The following is a 21,772-nucleotide window of genomic DNA, read 5'->3' as shown; positions in this document are numbered from 1 at the left end:
GTATTCTCTGTCTTTGCCTTGATGATTATAGTAAAATGCATGAGGATCAGGAGAAATTGATGGGTCACTGCTAAGCAAAAAGGAAAAAGCAAACTCTTGAAGACAAAGTATAGAAGAATATTGAAAACAGCAAGATTAGTCATGTATATGAGACCCTATATAAGATTATTAGCTAATTTCTCTCTCCTGAGGCCAGCAGTAAGTAGGAAGATACATTTAAAATGCTGGGGGGAAAAGCGTCAACTGAAAATTATATATCTGGCAACAATGTCCTTTAAAAATTAGGGAGACATAAAGCCATTCCAAGATAAAGAAAAGATGAAGAGATCCATTACCACTAGATCTGTCCTACAAGAAATATTAAAAGGAGTCCTTTCAAAGTAGAAATTAAAGGATGCTAGACAGCAACTCCAAGTCAGGTGAAAAATAAAGATCCCTAGTAAAGGTAAACACACATTGGGCATAAATGTCAGAATTATGGTAATTTGGGCTTGTAACCACTATTTTTATTTTCTGTAAAATTTAAAAAACAAATGCATAAGAACAATTATCAATTATGTTATTGGGCACACAATATTAAAGATAAAATTTGTTGTGGTTGTTTAGTCACTAAGTCACATCTGATTCTTTAAAACCCCATGATTTGCAGCCCACCAAACACCACTGTCCATGGGATTCCCCAGGCAAGAATAGAGAATGGGTTTCCATCTCCTTCTCCAGGAGATCTTCCCGACCCAGGGATCAAACCCACATCTCCTGAAATGGCAGGCAGATTCTTTACTGTTGAGACACCAGGGAAGCCCCTAAAGATATAATTTAGAACATCAGTAAGTTAAGGGGAATGCAGAGTTGTAGACAGGGAGAGTGTTTATACCTGAATGAAGCTAAGTTGATATCAGTTATAATTAGATTGTTATAATAATATGCTATATTTCATCTCCAATGGAGCCACAGAAAAAAAGAACTTTACAAAGGAAATGAGAAGGGAATCAAAAAGTGTCACTATAAGAAATCAACTAAACATGAAAGAAGGCAGGAATGGAAGAAACGGGGAACAAAAAAGTATGAGAAAGACAGAGAACAAACAGCAAAATGACAGCAGCCCTTTCGTAAGCAGCAACTTTAACATCGATGGAGTCACCTCTCCAGTCAAAAAGAGACAGCAAAAAGGATCAAGGGGAAAAAGGGAATGTTTCATCCAATGCTAACTACAAGAGACTCATTCAGTTCTTCAGCACAAAAAGGCTGAAAGTGAGAGAACAGAAAAATATCTTACATAGAAAAAAAAACTTTACCTGTAAAGATTAACCAAAAGAAAGCTAGGTGACTATACTAGTATCAGAAAAAATAGACTTTCAGACAAAAATTATTATAAGATACAAAGAATATTATATATTAATGATGGAAAATTCAGTTTATCAAGAAGAAGTAACAATTATAAACATATATGTATTTTGCACCCAACAACAAAGATCTAAAATATATAAAGCAAACACTGAAAGAACTGGAAGGAGATAGAGTTTTATATAATATTACTGACTTCAATAACCCATTTTAAAAAATAACAACCATACAGAAACTCAATAAGGAAACAGAGAACTTGAACAACACTATAAATCCATTAGACCTAAGAGACATATATAGAGGCCTCAATCAGAATAGCTAAATATACATTTTTATCAAGTGAACATGGAACATTCTTCAGGATAGATCATATGTTAGGTCCCTAAAAAGTCTCAATAAACTTCAAAAGATTGAAATTATACAAAGTGCCTTTTTTGATTACAACAGAATAAAGCTGGAAATCAGTACGTTAAGGAACACAGGAAAATACACAAATATTTGGAAATCAAATAATACTGTTAAACAATTAATGAATCAATTGATAAACACAAGGGAAATAGATACTTTGAGAAGAATGAAAATGGCAATATAATAAACTTATGAGATGCAGCAAAAGAAGTGCTGAGAGTTATTTATAACTTTAAATACTTAGATCCAAAAAGAAAGATCTCAAATTAATAAACTGACTTTGCTCAAAGTGAAAGTCATGTCTAACTCTTTGCAACTCCATGGACTGTTTTCCAGGCCAGAATACTGGAGTGGGTAGCCTTTCCCCTCTCCAGGGGATCTTCCCAACCCAGGGATCAAACCCAGGTCTTCTGCATTGCAGACAGATGCTGAGCCATCAGGGAAGCCTGACTTTGCTTAAGGAAATAGGAAGAGTGAAACAAACAGAGCACAAAGCCAACAGAATGATGAAAATAATAAAGATTAAAACTGAGGCAAAAAAAATACATACATATGGAAAGTATATTAACAAAAACACAAACCTGATTCTTTGAAAAAAACTGACAAAATTAATCACTTTAGCCAGACTATTAATAAGAGAGAAAAGACTTAAGACACTAAAATAACAATCTGAGTGAAAGTTGGGATATTACTACTGATTTTACACAAAAAGAAATATAAAATTACACTATGAATAACTGAACACCAATAATTATATAACTGAAATGAACTGGACACATTTCTAACAACACATAATCTACCAAAATGACACATAAAGAAATAGAAAATCTGAATAAAACTGTAACTAGTAAGACATTAAATTAGCAATCAAAAACCTCCTCATAAAGGAAAGCCCAGGGCCAGATAGCTTCGCTGGTGAATTCTATTAAAATTTAAAGAGGCAACATAACTCCTTTTTCAAACTCATCCAAAAATGCAGAGGAGACACTTTCTAACTCGCTCCATAAAGTTATCTTTATCTGATATGAAAGCCACATAAGACACCACAAGAAAATTAAGCCAATATCCTTTATGAATGCTGACAAAAATCCTCAACATAATACACCAAATTTAGCAACATATTTAGAAGACTGTATGCTGTGACCAAGTGAGTTTTATTCCCAGAATTCAAGGAAGATTCAATACAAAAACTTGATCAATTATAAATACCACATTAACAGGATGAAGGAGGGAAAAAAACGCTCATCTCAATTTATACAAAACATTTTGCCAATGTCAATACTCTTTCATAATAACAATAATCAACTATGTATGGAAGAAAACTCTCTTAAAAGTCATATATGAAAAACTAACAACTAATATCATCAACAATTAAAGATTGAAAGCGTTTTCTCTTAAGAACAATATGAATGGCCACATTTGCCACTTATATTCAACATACTGGAAGTTTTTGACAGGGTAATTTGGTAATAAGAATAAATGAATATAATTTTAAAAGAAGAATAAAAGTATTCTGTTCATAGATGTTATGACCTTACATGTATAAAATACTCAACTTTAAAAAAAACCTATTAAATCCAATAAACAAATTTGGCAAAATTGTACCATATGAAACCAATATGCTAAAATAGATGCATTTCCAGAAATCAGTAATGAATAATCCAACATGGGAATCAAGAAAATAATTCACTTAGAATAACAAAGAACAAAATGGTTAGGAACAAACCATTCAACCAAGAAGGTTGAATTTGTAGCTTTCACACACTGAAAACTACAAAACACTGCTGAAGGAGTGTTTTGAAACAGGAGACATAAATTTGGAAAGATATCCCGTGCTCATGGATTGCAGGACTTAAATATTAAGATAAAAATACTACCTAAAGCAATCTACAGATGCAAGGCAATTCCTATCAAAATCACAATTTGAGTGTGTGGTTTTTTCTTTTCAGAAATAGTAAAACTCATCCTAAAATCCACAAGGAACTCTAGGACTCATGAACAGCAAAACAATCTTGAAAAAGAAAGATTTAGATCAATCACACTTCTTGATTTCAGAATTTATTACAAAGCTATAGTAATCAAAACTGTGTGATATTAGCATAAACACAGATATACAGACCAATGGATCAAAACAGAGGTCCCAGAAACAAACGCTCACATACACGGTCAACTGATATTCAATATGGAAGCTAAGACCATTCCATGGGTAAAGCATAATCTTTTCAACAACCGGTGCTGGAAAACTGAATATCCACATGCAAAAGAATAAAGCTGGACTTCTACACTGTATACAAAAATCAACTCCCAAAGACTCCACCACCAAATAGCACCACACTGGGGGTTAGGTTTCAGCATATGAATTTGAGGGGATATAAATATTCAGTTTATAGCAATAACTTTGGTGAAAAGTATAGAGGAATTCTTTGAACTATTTTTCTAACTTTTCTTTTAAAGTCTAACATTATATCAAAATAAAAAGTTTAAAACAATCAGTTACCTAGATATAAATCTAAGTAAAGTATTTCTAAGACATCTATAAGAACAATTATAATTGGGATACATTTAAATGAAAACTTAAAAAGGGATATATTTTAATGAAGATGCACAAGCATATGCACTCACACACTCACATACACACACATCATGCTCATGAGTTGGAAGACTCAATATTGGTAGGATGACAGTTCTACCAAAGAGACTGATAGAGTCAATGAAGTGACAATCAAAATCCAACAGCTATTTTTATAGAACTTGACAAGATGATTTCAAAAGTCTGATTGGAGAGGCAATGGACCTCATAGTACATAGTGAAAGTTGCTCAGTTGTGTAAGACTCTTTGAGACCCCATGGACTATGGAATTTTCCAGGCCAGAATACTGTGGGCAGACTTTCCCTTTTCCAGGGGATCCTCCCAACCCAAGGATCGAACCCAGGTCTCCCACATTGCAGGCAGTTTCTTTACCAATGAGCCACCAGGGAAGCCCCAAAATACTGGAGTGAGTAGCCTATCCCTTTGCCAGGGGATCTTCCCAACCCAGGAATCAAACTGGGGTCTCCTGCATTGCAGGTGGATTCTGAACTGAGCTATCAGGGAAGCCCTCACAGTACATAAAGACAGGGTTTATCAGAGATTTGAGGCTCATTAGAAGTTGTAACTAATTGTTGCAGGGATAGACTAACGCATTAGTGGAACAAGAAAGTATTCAGAAACATATCTACCTATAGAGACACAAATATGTAGTATTAGGTAAAGGATGATACTATTGAAGGTTCTAAAGTAATGAGATGATTACATTTGGAATTTACAAGTATAATCAGAAGCAATGTGGTATACGGACTGAAAAGGAGAAAAAGTAAAGGGGCACCAGTTAGGAAAAGACTATAATCATTCCAGGCGAAAAAACAATGAAATCCAAATTTCAGTGGGAGTGAAATCAAGCAGATAAATTTGGGTGAAACCTCTAAATAAGAAATTAACTGGAGAAGAGAAGTGAGGGAGAGCGAAGAGAAGGAAAACTTGGAAAGTGCAAAGGACTGCTGTCCAGTTAACAAGTCCTGAGTGGCAGACCTCCCAGATAAAGGTACCAGTCTAAGCAGATGCAGCAGGGTGAGAGACATGGTCCTTACTTCAAAGGGCTATGCAATTTTGCTTTTGAAAATTTTTTTTTGAAAAGTCACACTCAGAATCTATTAAAAGACATACCAAAATGTCTGTAGTTACATATATATTATAACACTGCAATACATTATAACATTGTAATGCACTGTTACATATTATAAGAGAGATTAAGATAGGGTGAACATGCTAAACACACCAAAAAATGTAAAATATCAAAATGTCCATTATTTAAGATTAATACTCATTTTTCTATAAATTTATACAAAGAATTAACTAAAAAAATAAAGGCTGGTTAAGTAAAAGTGTAAACATTTAATACAATAATAAAAAAGGAAATAATCTAATTTCCAACATAAACAAAATGTTTAAATGTAATTCCTATGATTAGTCATTTTTAATAAGTAAAAGTAATATGCAGAGAGTAGAGTAACATGAAATTGTATTTATAACTTAATGATTAACAGAAAAAAGTCACAATAATTTCATTATTTCTACTAAACCATTTATTGATATAGCTCTGTTAAAATTACAAATTTCTGAAAACAAAGATCAGGTGATATGATACACAAATGATAAATTTTAATTATTACAGAAAAGAAACACTTGTGAATGTTTTTCTTTAGCATGTCTTTAGCGTTTTAACAATGGTGCTCAAGCTTTAAGGGAAAATTTTAAATTTTTACCGTTTTATTATGAACTCTCACACACAAAATAAGATATAAATGTACAATATAATGAATGCTTACACAGAAGACCTGTCTAAAAACAATTAAGAAACATAAAATAGGAGTCTGCCACCTCTCAACACTTCTCTTGGGTCCCACTCCACTCATTCCCCGTCCCCATCGCAAGTCAGCTCTAGTCTTCTGTGTCATGGTGAAAATTTCCATCAACTGCACTGTAGTCTTAGCTTTCAGCATTCATAAATAAATCTCTATAAAACAGAGTTCAGTCATCCCAAACTGTATGGATTCCACTGTGGTTAGTTAGGTTCTTTTCCATCAGTTATGTTTATAAAACTTATCCACACTGATGTAATTCCCATTCACTCATTATAGACATTCCTATATAACACTCCCATTATATGAATATATCACTCTTTTATTTGTACATTTTAACATGAATGGACATTTGGGTTGTCTCTAGTTTGGGACTATGAAAAAATATGCTGTCAGGAAATTTTCCTGAGAGTCAAATGCTAGATCATAGAGTATGTGCATTATCACGTTTACAATAATGCCAAACTGCTTCCCCAGGGACACAATTTACATCCATTCAGGCAGTGTACTCCAAGACTCCACAGCTTTTTGAACATACAGTATATTAAGACTGTTTACTTTTTGCCCATCTGATAATTGTGGAGTAGGATCTCGTTTAGTTTTTAAGCTACATTTCCCTGGTTACAAAAAGGTTGAACATATTTTCACGGATCCATTGACCATCTGGAATTACTCTCTTGTGAATTACTTGTTCAAACCTCTTTCCATTTTTTCAAAATTGTCTTGTCTTTTTCAAAAATGTTTTCTATGGGTTTTTTATATGACCTAGTCTTTTGCTGGTTATATTCATTACAAATAAATTTCCCACTCTGTGGATCATCTTCTCTTTGGAATATCTTTTGATAAACATTAAGTACTTTATATTTATGTAAACAAAATTAATAACCTTTTTTTTTTAATAAAAATCAGTGATTTTTGTGTTTTTTTAATCTTTTTCTGATGCTGAAGATGTGATGATATTTCCTTGTCATATTCTAAAATGTTTACAGTTCTTGATCTATTAATGTTTGTAATGCATCTGTAAGTTATTTTTTAGCTGAGTCCAATCTTAATTTTTTCTATATTGCTTTATATGCCAGTATTACCTGACAATTTTCATGTATTTCAGATCTATGTTAAGTCCTCACAAATTCAGAAATACTGTATTATCACCTCTTCTTATTAGACCCATCCTTTCATCACTATGTAAAGCCTCCTTGTGTAACTAATAAGACTTTTTGCCTTGAAGTTTGCTTTGCTGACATCAGCTTTTTTTTTTATTATTTTTCTTGGTGCTTGGATATAAAATTAAAATAAGAGTTCACAGTTACATGTCTGAACAGAATAAATTTTGAGTCTAAAATATCTTATTAAAAACAACTATATCTCCTAAATAATTCACTTTCACTGTGAAAGTACACTTTATTAATAAAATTACCCAATGCTTAACCTGTAAGCTAATTATTTCTAACTACTAACAGAGACATTATATCATCATGATAATCTTGCTAAAGTTTCCTGGGACTCCCCAAAGCTTTGGAGGTGCAACAGAAAACTTTATTTATAAAGAAAGTAACAGAAAACAACAATGCTGCATAAAGTATCAGAAATCTATATATTCACCCATTATTATCAATGAAAACCAGTCTACTGCTTCAACAGGAGGAAAGGCATCCTATCTAGGTATTGCTTCATTAATACCAATATTCAGTAGGCTCAAACTTTCGTATACATCAATTCACCTAGGACACTTATAAATGTAGCTGACTGGCTCCTGTACCTTGGATATATTTTTGAGAAGGTCTTCAGGTAACTTTAAGATACTGCCATAGTTTAAAGAAGAAGAAAAAGGAGGAGTGGGATATTATGTCTAAAAATGCTATTTGATGAAGTTAAATAGGAATAAAATAAAGAGGAAAACAAGATATACAGAGTCTTATAGAAATAATAGAAACCACAGAAATTACACAGTAAAACATATTTTAGAATCTGGATTGTAAAAAAATTCTATCAGAAACAGTATAATATTCCACCTGGACTTTGGTTGTAGTATTTTTATGATATAATTTATGAAATTATGAGATATCTATAATTCACAAATTAGAACTTCTTCATTATTCATGTCAAAATGATAGACAAAATGATGCATATAATAAGCAATGCTAAATATGAAGTTTCAGCTTTTTAGTAAAAATCAATTTAAAATGCTAAGTTAACTAGAAATGATAAAATAGTAGAGGTAGAAATGTTAAGTTTCCAGGTTTATAAGCAAACAATCTTTATCTGTGGTCTAGATGTGAAAATTAAATGAGTAAAGTAAGATATCCAAAAAAAAAAAAGAAAACATCTCTGTTTACTTAACCGACTGCTGAGAAAGTAAAGAAACTCACATAATAGATCTGCTTATCTCAATCTGTGCTGAACATAGAGTGTCTTCATTTTGGAAGTAAGTTATTTTACACAGTACCTCATACATTTTATGTGCTTCTATCTAGTATTTCATTTCACACTTGAATGGATTTTAAGTTCATTGAATATGTTAATTTTGTCTTGTAAGTATAGTTGTATTTTATGTTATTGTTGTTTAGTCATTAAGTTGGGTCTTACTCTTTTGCAACCCCACGGACACAGGCTCTTCTGCCCATGGGATTTCCAAGGCAAGAATACTAGAGTGAATTGCCATTTTGTTCTCCAGGGAATCTTCCCAATCCAATGATCAAACCCGCATCTCGTGCATTGCATGTGGATTCTTCACCACTGAGCCACCAGAGAAGTCCATTGCATTTTACAGAATCTTTTAATTTGCAGAACAAAGTAAGTGTGTTTCTGAGTAGCATGTACTCTTTAAAATTTTTAGAATGATAGCCTCATATGATATAACTGTATATGATGAGGACTTGAAGGTAACATTGTACTTAGTGAGTTCTGTGCCAAAAAGGGAGCTCAACCTTGCTTAAGTAGTCTAACAGAGATGATAATAACACAAAAGTAATCTAAATTAAGATATTTATTTATCATTGAATGACACAAATTGAAATACAACAAATCATTAGTTGATAAGTGTACTAAGCAATAATAATGATCCCATAAAATTCAAGAAATAAATGCCATTTCTCTTCTCTATTCAGAGATATGGCTCATACTGCCACATTAAATTCAAATTCTCCCACTTTGCTCTCAAAGCCTGCCATGCCCTTCTGATACTAATCCTCTAGCCCCAGTCAAGTGAAATCCCCCCAGAAATCTGAAGCTCAATCTTGCCCTTGCTTGGGTGGTACTTGCTAAGCCTGTATCTTCAGAGTCCTACCTCAAGTGTCAAATCACTCAGAAAGTCTTTTTGCCAATTACATTAATCCTTTAGGATCCATTCTGTCTCTAATTTGGCTTGCTTTATATAACCTCCTTTCTGCTCTTTTCCCTGTGGTGTGGTGGTCTCTTGTTCACTAATTGTTTCCTGGCTATAGCTCCTGTATTGCTAAGCTCTGTGGGCCCAGACACACATTTGGGAGAGCATCAGAGCCAGGCTTTACACATATTTTATCTATATTTCCCATGGTGTCTGTTGTCAAGAATAAGAGAGGTGCTTAATGAACCTAATCAAACCTATAACACGTAATAATTTGAATGTTATAATTACATGGTAAAATGAGAATACCTGAAAATTATGCTATCTGAACTTTTATAAATGAAAAAATGTTAATGATGAAATTATTATCACAGTAATAATTATGATGAAACCCATTATTTCACTCGAAAGAGCTACATTTAACTATTTCAAATTCTTGGAATTAATGATATACAACTCTTTAAATGTTTTAGCTTGTCTTAAAAGACTTTATTGATGGATAATGTAAATGCATTTAATAGACAGCTAAACTATACCAGGTTTTGTTTTCACTGTTTGGCATTCCTAGGTTTTTCTTCATCATTTTCTGTGCTCTAGTGACGTATGTAAGCACAGATTCATAAAACAGTCACTAGAGGTTGGTACTTGTAAGTGTGCTATTTGTTAAATTTGTATTTCCTAAGACAAATTTTCAGTACATTTTGTCAAAATTCATATCCCTAAACAAAAACAAAATTATGAAAAAAACAGAGCAAAATCTAACCAAGTTAAGTAAAGCAAAGTAAAAATAATATTTAGAGCTCTATCAAATGAACAGGTTTTTAATCTAACATAAGACAACAGAAGAAAAGGGGAAAAAACAGAGACTTGGAAAATGGTACTAATTTAGTGGTATTTTTATTAGAAAGTCTTTGAGGATTAGTTGGCTCAATCAACAACTGAAAAAGAAATTCAAAGACCTTTGCAACCATATCCTCATGCTAACAGCCACTACAGATGCTTCAATAAGAGAACACAACGGAGGAAAGCCAGACAGCAGCTCAGACCCTTTAGTGGGAGGATCAAAGACCAGAAGGAAGACTGGTAGTAAAGCAACTCATACACTTATTTTTTTAAAAGTAAAAAGATACCTAACCTAGGCTATATGAATGCAAACTCCTCAAAAACTGGTTCTAAAATAAATATAGTTTGGCTGTTAAGTAACTCTAGGTGTCTCGTAATTAGCATTTGCTTTTCCTCCCAGACAACTGCCTGATGTCCCAACCCCTCTTTAATATTAAAACAAGGCCAGAATTAAGCCAGACATTTTCTTTTAAATCTTCAGGCTGAGTCTTTTCAAACACACTACTTCAAACCTAAATGATAGTAAATATAAGTAAGAGACATTCAGTTAGGCATAATGAAGGTAAGAGAATAAATAAAAAAAATCAGATTTCATTACATACCACAGCACTCAGGACATCGTGGGTGTTTCAGGATATTCATTCCATACCCTGGGAAGCAGCGATTAATCCAAACCATTTGGAGGGTACCTTCAATATAGTATATTTCAGGCAATGGCTCTGCACGTCTGCCCAAAACTTCCACTTGTTGATTAAAAAACCGCTCTATGAGATTTTTAGCCTGAGACAGAAATACAGTATGAAAAATCATTATTGCATAAATGTAAATTTTAGAACAAATAAGGATTGATATGTTTTTAGAAACAGGAAAAATTCTCAAGGTCCTTATTTTTTCTGGATTCAAAGGATATAAATAGCACCTATAAAACTGAAACGATTTCAACTAAAAACCTCAAATATTTCCAAATACAGCACAGAGAAACTATTTCAATATATAGCCAAACTTTTTGGTCTCTTTGGTTTTGAATAATATGTGAAAGTGTTACAGTCACTAAGTCGTGTCTGATTCTTTGTGTCCCCACAGACTGTAGCCTGCAAGGCTCTTCTGTCCAAGGAATCCTCCAGGGAAGAATACTGAAGCGGGTAGAATTCCCTTCTTCAGGAAATCTTCCTGATCCAGGGATCAAACTCAGGTCTCCTGCACTGTAAATTATTTATGGTATAAGAGCAAAAATAAGACAGTTCTTTGAAATGAAATGTGCTTTCAGAAATGTACTCTAACAGTTAAATGTTCTTAAAAAAATGTACTTTAAGAATCTTTAAGAAGCATATGCTGAGGTATCTGCTCCACTCTTTCGTTAAAGAAAAATTAGGTTTGAAAACAAGAGGGAATACAGCCCATGTTAAAACTTCTAGCTCTGTTTCAAAAGTCAAATTTACAAAATAATTAAGGCATAATTCTGACCTATAATTAATTACCTTTTTACTTATAATAATTATTCTGTCTTGACTCCTAAAAGTAAGGAGAGTCTTATACTTTTCAGTGACTAGTAAGCTTTACCTGATAAAGCATGAGGTATGGTCATGAGTTAACACCCTCTGTAAGTCAGTTAGTTTGGCTCAGTTCTTCTATGCTAACATGCACCTCTAAGAAGTTCTTCTATGCTAACATGCACAGTAAGAAGCAGGGATGAAGGAACTCATGTTGATCTATAACCACTAATGGTGTATCTCAACCTACTGACTTCCTCAGATATCTTACAAATTATATCCCTGCCATGAAAATTTCTACAAGAGATTGTAAAAATGTTTTTCAGTATACTATATTCAATCAGTCTATTACTGAATTGCTACATTTTTACAGTCTACATGGTTGTCTTGTATTTCTAATAAATTCTGTCAAATTTGCTGCTACTTATTTTTAGTTAAGGAAGTGCTTACAAATTAATTAACTACAAGTCTGGTATGTAATTAACTATATTTAAATAGTGAGTGAAAGTTGCTCAGTCATATCCAACTCTTTGCAACCCCATACTACACAGTCTATGGAATTCTCCAGGCCATAAGAGTGGAGGTGGTAGCTGTTCCCCGCTCCAGGGGAAGCCATTCCCTTCCCAACCCAGGGATCAAACCCAGATCTCCCTCATTGAAGGCAGACTCATTACCAGCTGAGCCACTAGGGAAGCCCAAGAATACTGGACTGGGTAGCCTATCCCTTCTCCAGCGGACCTTTCTGACCCAGGAGCCGAACTGGGGTCTCCTGCATTGCAGGTGGATTCTTTACCAGCTGAGCTAACAGGTGAAAGTGAAAGTGTTAGTCGCTCAGTCCTATTCGACTCTTTGCGAGACCATGAACTGTAGCCTGACAGGCTGCTCCATCCAGGGGATTTTCCAGACAAGAATACTGGAGTGGGTTGCCATTTCCTTCTCCAGGGGATCTCCCAGACCCAGGGATCAAACCCAGGTTCCGTGCATTGCAAGCAGACTCTTTACCATCTGAGCTACCAGGGAAGCACAAGACTACAAATAAAATTTTCAGGAGACACACTCATAACCACTTAGCTTCCTAACATTCTATGCAGAAAACAACAACAACAACAATGAAACTAGATCAGGAAAACTGGGATTGATGAACAAAAATAATCACAGATCAGATTTCTGTTTCCTGTTTTCCTTTTAAAAAGCAGAATGAGGATAAATATCTGATTTGGTAGAAATGGAAAGAAAGTAAATTACTTGAATCATTGATTCAATTTTTTAAATAATGAGTATGTTGATGGTTGACAAGGGTCAACTGTACCAAATAAAGTGTGAAATTGGGGAATTCTCTGAGTTGGGTAAGAATGAAAGATTTTCAAGCAAAAATTTCTGGACCAATTTGGATGATATAAGAACAAACCATGATTATAGAAATTCTTCATAGTTTAATCACCTAATTTAAGATATGAAGAATACATACTGTGGAACAAAAAAAAAAAGAATTAATACTACAGAACAAACACCATAATGCCTAGCCTAAGCTACTGTTCCCTTCACCCCCTACCTTCAAACTTTACAGAATGATTAAACATTTATGGAAGGAATATGTTCTATAGTTATTAGTTATTGATTACAGGACTAGAACAAGTAATCATTAAATACATATGTGTGTGTGTGTATATATATATATATATATATATATATATATAGGGTAAAATATATAAACTTCTGCATGGGGAAGTTGAACAGCTTCCTTTGAGTACCATAATCTGTTCCTATGATCATGCCAAGTTACGTACTATATAAGGTGACTAGGAAGGCTTTTAATATTTGCACTACATTAGTCCAGCAAGCCCAGAAAGCAATAACTACTTAAAATTATGGAGCTCCTAGGACAGGCAAAAAATACATTATACAGGATGAGATTTAGACTGGAGCTCCAATAACCATGAGGGGAGAATTCATTTTGTTCCAGCTATTACAAACAGTACACTTCTAAGATAGAATCTCTTGGAAAACTTTGGTTAACACCTATATTTGGGAATCTCTTTGGAAAATGACTAGAGGCATTAAATAGGACTGGAATTAAGAAGCGAAACTAAACAAGAAGCAAAAGAAAAGGAGACAGAGGCTTAAGGTATCTTGAATGAAATGGAAGAACTGGAAATTTGCGCAGAAAAACTGGTGACCCTGGCGCTCAGGGAGCACATGAGAGGCAGGGTGTCCAGACCTTACAGGAGGATGTTCCAAAGTCCCTATCTTACAGGAGAATGTCCCTCTTAACTGTTGAAGAAGATTAAATGAAAACACAAAGTCATGCCCCTCATGGTAGGAACACCAACACAAATGATGTATACACACTCAGATCAGGAAGGAAAGTATTAAGGTTATACAACAGTTGGAATTCCTTGGAAGGTGGAATCCACTCCTAAGAAGCATAACCACTCCTAGAACTTTAGAATAAAGAAAAATTTAACTTTGCAATGGAGAGTCTACATGAGTCCTGAAGCAACAGGCAAAAGGATCAACTCTTCACTCAGAGTTGGTCACTGAAGCAGTTGTTGTCCCACAGGAAATGAAACCTGCACTGGAATATTAGATTCTTTAGAAGAAAGATTAAAGATAACTTGTAATTCAGGTTTTAAACTTATTAGAGATTTAAATGTCATATTAAGGTTTTTATAGTAGTATATTTCTAACTGATAAAAGCACACAAGATGGAAGTAGAGGAGAGAAATGACACTTAAAAACACAGAAAAAGTTTTTCCATTTCCAACCATATGATGCACCAGATATTCTGGAAAATCCTCCTGCTAAAAATCACCTAACTGAATATAACAGAGCAAAGATCTTGTGTAGCTATGTTTCAACAACAAGAGAGAAAGAAAAAGCAAAAAGGAAGACAGGGAGAAAAAGATGCTAAATATGAACATTACAAACCAAATATTAGCTACTACTAATGGTGTGGATCACAATAAACTGTGGAAAATTCTGAAAGAAATGGGAATACCAGACCACCTGACCTGCCTCTTGAGAAACCTGTATGCAGGTCAGGAAGCAACAGTTAGAACTGGACATGGAACAACAGACTGGTTCCAAATAGGAAAAGGAGTACGTCAAGGCTATATATTGTCACCCTGCTTACTGAACTTATATGCAGAGTACATCATGAGAAACGCTGGACTGGAGGAAGCACAAGCTGGGATCAAGATGGCTGAGAGAAATAGCAATAACCTCAGATATGCAGATGACACCACACTTATGGCAGAAAGTGAAGAAGAACTAAAGAGCCTGTTAATGAAAGTGAAAGAGGAGAGTGAAAAAGTTGGCTTAAAGTTCAACATTCAGAAAACTAAGATCATGGCATCTGGTTCCATCACTTCATGGGAAATAGATGGGGAGACAGTGGACACAGTGTCAGACTTTATTTTTTGTGGCTCCAATGTCACTGCAGATGGTGACTGCAGCCATGAAATTAAAAGACGCTTAGTCCTTGGAAGGAAAGTTATGAACAACCTAGACAGCATATTAAAAAAAAGCAGAGACATTACTTTGTCAACAAAGGTTTGTCTAGTTAAGGCTATGGACAACAGTGTGGAGATTCCTTAAAAAACTGGAAATAGAACTGCCATATGACCCAGCAATCCCACTTCTGGGTATACACACCAAGGAAACCAGATCTGAAAGAGACACATGTACCCCAATGTTCATCGCAGCACTGTTTATAATAGCCAGGACATGGAAGTAACCTAGATGCCTATCAACAGACGAATGGATAAGGAAGCTGTGGTACATATACACAATGGAATATTACTCAGCCATTAAAAAGAATTCATTTGAATCAGTTCTAATGAGATGGATGAAACTGGAGCCCATTATACAGAGTGAAGTAAACCAGAAAGATAAACACAAATACAGTATACTAACACATATATATGGAATTTAAAAAGATGGCAACGATAACCCAATATGCAAAACAGAAAAAGACACACAGATGTACAGAACAGACTTTGGGACTCTGTGGGAGAAGGCGAGGGTGGGATGTTCTGAGAGAATAGCATTGAAACAAGTATACTACCAAGGGTGAAACAGATCACCAGCCCAGTTTGGATGCATGAGACAAGTGCTCAAGGCTGGTGCACTGGGAAGATCCAGAGGGATGGGATGGAGAGAGAGGTGGGAGGGGGGATCGGGATGGGGAACACATGTAAATCCATGGCTGATTCATGTCAATGTATGGCAAAAACCACTACAATATTGTAAAATAATTAGTCTCCAACTAATAAAAATAAATGGAAAAAAATTTTAAAAAGTTGGGTTTGCCTGAGAACAGTCAAAAGCAAATATAGTAACTTTACAGAAAAACACACACAACTTAAGTCAAAGGGGCTATATCTACTGATAAAGGACTGACAAATACTACTTATCAGCCAGAATTATGAAGTAAAGAATGAAATTAGAAACTACAGAAGAGGAAACAAACTACCACATGAGACCATCAAAAAACTCATACAAGGGAACTTCAGTTACCTAAAACATCAAAAATGATACCAAGCATCCTTAAAACTCATAAAGATATAGAAGTGGTAATGAAAACACAGTAAAGGAAATTTATATCATAAATAAAAGAGAAAGAGAAAGTATAATAAATAAAAGAGAAAGTATATCTGAGAAACAACCTTACATTACAGTTAATAAAGGGAGAAAAAATAGATTGAAATTAAAAACTGTAGACAGATTGAACATCAGATTAGGTCAAACTGCAGCAAGAATAATTAAACACAATAAATAACTGAGGAAATCACAGAATAAGGAACATATAAAACACATAAAAAAGTAAGAGCGATGGAGAAATCAACGAGATAATCTAAAACACACTAAATAGGAGCTGCAGAGAAGCAAATGGGGTAAAAGGTAATCTTCAAAGCTGTTCAGGCAGAAAAATTTTCCAGAAATGAGAAAGCAGTGAGTCTTCAGATATCAAGTGGAACAATAAATACAGAAGGAAGCAAAAATGACATGATAAGGAAAGAGAGACACAAGAGTGAATGGTAAGCAAAGAAATGGATAAAACTGTGGGTGAATCTAAACAGACAGTGACATTTTGAAATAATCTTAATAATAAGTGAAAAAAATTTTAAAAAGAACTAAAATATTATGGAACAAAAACTTGAGAGATGAAGCCAGGTCATGAGTTAAAGGTCTTTAAGGTTCTTACACTTTTTTGGAAGGTACTATATACACTGAGTAACTTTTGGTTCTGCTATTAAGAATGTTAAACTTTGAAGCAAATCCAAAAAAAAACAATGAAAAAATATATAAGTTTAAAAAGAAACAAAAAATAAATGGGAGAAGCAAACCTTGAAGAGTAAAAAAACAGGTTAAATGATATGTAATGGAATAATAAAAACCCATCTACATAAAGCAGTACTATGATTTAAAAACAATAAAGCAAAAAAGGGCAATGCCAAAGAATGCTCAAACTAGTGTAGAACTGCTATATACAACTCATGTCACATGCTAGTAAGGTTATGCTCAAAATCCTATAAGCAAGCCTAGGCAGTACATGAACCGAGAACTTCCAGATGTATAGTAGTAGCAGTGTTAGCCCCTCAGTCATGACCAAATCTTTGTGACCCCATGGACCACGTGATACCAGGCTCCTCTGTCCACGGGAATCTTAAAGCAAGAATACTGGAGTGAGTTGCCATTCCCTTCTCCAGGGGATATTCCCAACCTAGGGATTGAGCCCAGGTCTCCTGCACTACAGGCAGATTCTTTACCATATGAGTTATAGGGAAGCCCAGACGTACAAACTGAGCTTAAAAAAGGCAGAGGAACAAGAGATCACATTGTCAAAATCCACTAGATCATAGAAAAACAAAAGAATTCCAGAAAAACATCTCCTTCTGCTTCATTAACTACACTAAATCTTTCAACTGTGTAGATCACAAGAAACTGTGGAAAATCTTAAAAGAGACAGAAATACCAGACCACTTTAACTGTCTCCTGAGAAACCTGTATAAGGGTCAAAAAACAAGTTAGAACTGCACACGGAACAACGGACTGGTTCAAAATTGGGAAAGGAGTAAGACAAAGCCTTCTACTGTCACCCTGCATATTCAATTTTTATGCAGAGTACATCATGTGAAATGCCGGGATAGATAATCACAAGCTTGAAACAAGACTGCCAGAGAAATATCAAAAACCTCAGATATGCAGATGACACCACCCTAATGGCAGAAAGTGAAGAAGAACTAAAGAGGCTCTTGATGAGGGTGAAAAAAAGAGTGAAAAAGCCAGCTTAAAACTCAACAATCAAAAAACTAAGACCATGGCAACTCATCCCATCACTTCATAGCAAGTAAAAGGGGAAAGAGTGGAAGCAATGACAGATTTTATTTTCTTGGGCTCCAAAATCACTGTGGACAGCGACTGCAGCCATGAAATTAAAGACCTTTGCTCCTTAGAAGGAAAGCTATGACAAATCTAGACAGCATATTCAAAAGCAGAGACATCACTGTGCTGACAAAGGTCTGTAGAGTCAAAGCTATGGTTTTTCCAGTAGTCATGTAAGGATGTAAGAGTTAGACCATAAAGAAGACTGGGCACTGAAGAATGATGCTTCTGAACTGTGGTGTTGGAGAAAACTTGAGAGTCCCTTGGATGGCAAGGAGATCAAACCAGTCAATCCTTAAGGAAATCAACCCTGAATATTAATTGGAAGGACTGATGCTGAAGCTGATGCTACAATACTTTGGCCACCTGATACATAGAGTCAACTCATCAGAAAAGATCCTGATGCTAGGAAAGACTAAAGGCAAAAGGAGAAGAGGAAGGCAGAGGATGACATGGTCAGAGAGCATCATGGAGTCAATGGACATGAAGTTGAGCAAACTTTGGGAGACAGTGAAGGACAGGGAAGCCTGGAGTGCTGCAGTCCATGGGGTCACAAAGAGTTGGACATGACTTAGCAACTGAACAAAAACAACAACACAAAGCAATGAACAACACTATAAAATAGTAGCACTATGTGAAAAAGCAAATCATCAAAAGAAAAAAGAATAAAAAGAAAAGGTTACAACAGATGTGACAAAAAGGAAAAAAATGGGGAAATGGTGGATTTAAATCCAAATGGCTGATAATTTAAATGTAACTGGTCTAATCCCTGAGAGGCAGGGATTGTTAACAGTTAACAGTTCAGCAGCACAGCAGAACAGAAGGCTCATTTCCACTGCACAAAAACTCTGATTTGACAATCATTCAGGGATGAAAATACTTTTCTAAGAAGTAGTGATTACAGCAGAAAGGCTCCAGCATCCCCATGGACAACAAAACCCAAGATCAGGCCTACTGAAAATTGTAGGAGAAACAAGTTTTACTTTAACCACCTCACCACTTACCCAGGTCACCAAAACTCAGCTCCCGCAAAGATTCTTCTAACTCATAACTTCTCCCTCAGGGGAAAGAAAATGAAAAGTCAAAGTCTGATGGTCCCAGCCTTTGTGTCATTCCCCACAAGGACTGCTTCTGGATGAGAAGAAAAGGGGCGGAAACCCACGGCACCTGGCCTGTATGCCCCCACAGACAGCACACAGATGTAAGCAGCCAGTACGGAATCCAGCAACTAGTTTAGCGCTACAAAATTTGCTAAAGGCACAAAACCCTGAGACTGTCCCTTCAGGAGAAAAGAAGAGAGAAGGAGCTTGCACTCCTTGGCTCAGAATCTACATGCTACCCCGGAGAAAAGAAAAGGGTGACTCTCGAGCACGTGGCACGCAACAGAGAAGGAGCACAGAAGGCGAGAGACAGAAAATTCACAAAAATCTTGCCATTTCAGGCACTGCTGCCCAGGAAAGGACTGGTTGGCACTCAGCACCTGATACGACTCTCAGAACCTATGACTCTGAGACTGAGAGAAGAGACAATTCAAAACGCCCTCCACACCCCCAAGGAAAAAGCAAGCGCTGAGAGGAAAGGCTTGAGAGATGCCTAGAAGCTCTATTCTGCTAAAGGCCATTATCCCTGGAAGCCAGAATACAAACACTGGAAGAGGAAACTTTCCTTTAAATGCCCAGGCACCAATGCGAGGTTAGCAGGATCACAAGAATCAAGAAAACGTGACAACATAGAAGAACTAAAAAAAGGTCAAATAACCAGCTACAAAGATATAAAAATCTATGAATTGCCTTAAAAAATCCAAAATAATCTTAAAGAAACTTAGTAAACTACACTGAGAGACAAACATCAAAAAAACAATGCATACACATACTGATACATACGAAATCCAAGAAGTGGAACAAAGAAACACAAACCATAAAAAAGAAGTAAACAGAAATTCTGGCAAGAAAAATACAGTCACTGAACTTTAAAAATTCAACAGAGACAGTTTCAAAGGCAGACTCAAACAGAAAAAAAGAATCAGTGAATTAAAGGCAGATCATTTGAAATTACCCAGTCACAGAAATAAAAAGAAGAAAAGAGTAAAGAAATCCAATGAAACTTACTTGACATCGTCACTAAATCAGTACATGCACTAGGGAGTTCCCTCAAGCAGAGGAAGTACTAGTAAGCTTATTTCAAAAAACAATGCCAAAGAAATCTGCAGAGGGAATGGACATTCAGATTTATAAACCTCGAATAAAAGCAAATATGTTGTCCTAAAGAAAACTACACCAAGTAACACTGTTATTAACATATTAACATGAAAGAAGTTAGAGAAAAGAAATTCATCAAACAAAGGGGACATCCGCCTCCTCAAATGATACTATCGGAGGATTTCTTGGCACAGACTTTTTAGGTTGGGAGAGTATATGGTGATACATTCAAACTGCAGAAACGAACAAAGCTATGAACCAAAAATATTGACTTTTGGTTGCTGTTCAGTCGCTAAGTCGTGGCCCTTTCTTTGCAACTCTATGTACTTCACCAACTGCCCCAGTTTGCTCAACATCATGCTCACTGAGTCCGCGATGCTGTCTACACATCTCATCCACTGCTGTCCCTTTATCCTTCTGCCCTCTGTCTTTCCCAGCATCAGGGTCTTTTCCAATGAGGCGGCTCTTGTAGCAGGGGGCCAAAGTAATGGCACTTCAGCATCAGTCTTTTCAACAAATATTCAGGGTTGATTTCATTTAGGATTGACTAACTTGACATACTTTCAGTCCAAGGGACTCTCAGGAGTCTTCTCTGGTATCACAATTTGAAAGTACCAATTCTTTGGCCCTCAACCTTCTTTACAGTCTAACTCTAATGTCCATACATGACTACTGGAAAAAAAATAGCTTTGACTATATGGAACTTCATTAGCAAAGTGATGTCTCTGCTTTTTAATTTGCTGTCTAGGTTTGTCATAGCTTTTCTTCCAAGGAGCAAGGGTCTTTTAATATTATGGCTGCAGTCACCATCAGCAGTGATTTTGGAGCCCAAGAAAATAAAATCTGTCACCATTTCCATTTTTTCCGCATCTATTTGCCATGAAGTAGTGGGACTGGATGCCATGATTTTAGTTTTTTGAATGCTGAGTTTTAAGTCAGCTTTTTCACTGTCCTCTTTCACTTTCATCAAAAGGCTCTTCAGTTCCTCTTTACTTTCTACCATTACAGTGGTACCATCTGCATATCTGAGGCTGTTGAAATTTCTCCAAGCACTCTTTATTCCAGCTTGTGATTCATTCAGCCCAGCATTTTGCATGATGTACTCTGCATAGAAGTTAAATAAGCAGGGTGACAATATGTAGCCTTGACGTAATCCTTCCCTAATTTTGAACCAGTCTGCTGTTCCATGTGCAGTTCTAACTGTTGCTTTTTGACCCTCATATAGGTTTCTCAGTAGACAGGTAAGGTGGTCTTATATACCCATCTCTTTAAGCATTTTCCACAGTTTGCTGTGATCCACACAAAGGCTTTAATGTAGTCAATGAAGCAGAAGTAGATTCAGGAATTCCCTTGCTTTCTCTGTGATTCAACAAATGTTG

General features: G+C 35.5%; 1 protein-coding gene across 2 annotated transcripts in view; it reads right to left on the bottom strand.

The window, feature by feature from the left end:
- ZPBP (zona pellucida binding protein) overlaps positions 1–21,772 on the bottom strand; it is a 114,725-nt gene that overhangs the window by 25,656 nt on the left and 67,297 nt on the right. For both annotated transcript variants that reach the window (XM_065939718.1, XM_065939719.1), the window contains exon 7: positions 10,921–11,098. In XM_065939718.1, coding sequence (XP_065795790.1) covers positions 10,921–11,098 — 178 coding nt within the window. The remainder of the gene's footprint in view (positions 1–10,920; positions 11,099–21,772) is intronic.

Source organism: Muntiacus reevesi, chromosome 6, assembly GCF_963930625.1.
Source record: "Muntiacus reevesi chromosome 6, mMunRee1.1, whole genome shotgun sequence".
Taxonomy (NCBI): Eukaryota; Metazoa; Chordata; class Mammalia; order Artiodactyla; family Cervidae; genus Muntiacus; species Muntiacus reevesi.
Note: the sequence above shows the minus strand (reverse complement) of the source record. Positions and strands in the feature narration are given on the sequence as shown.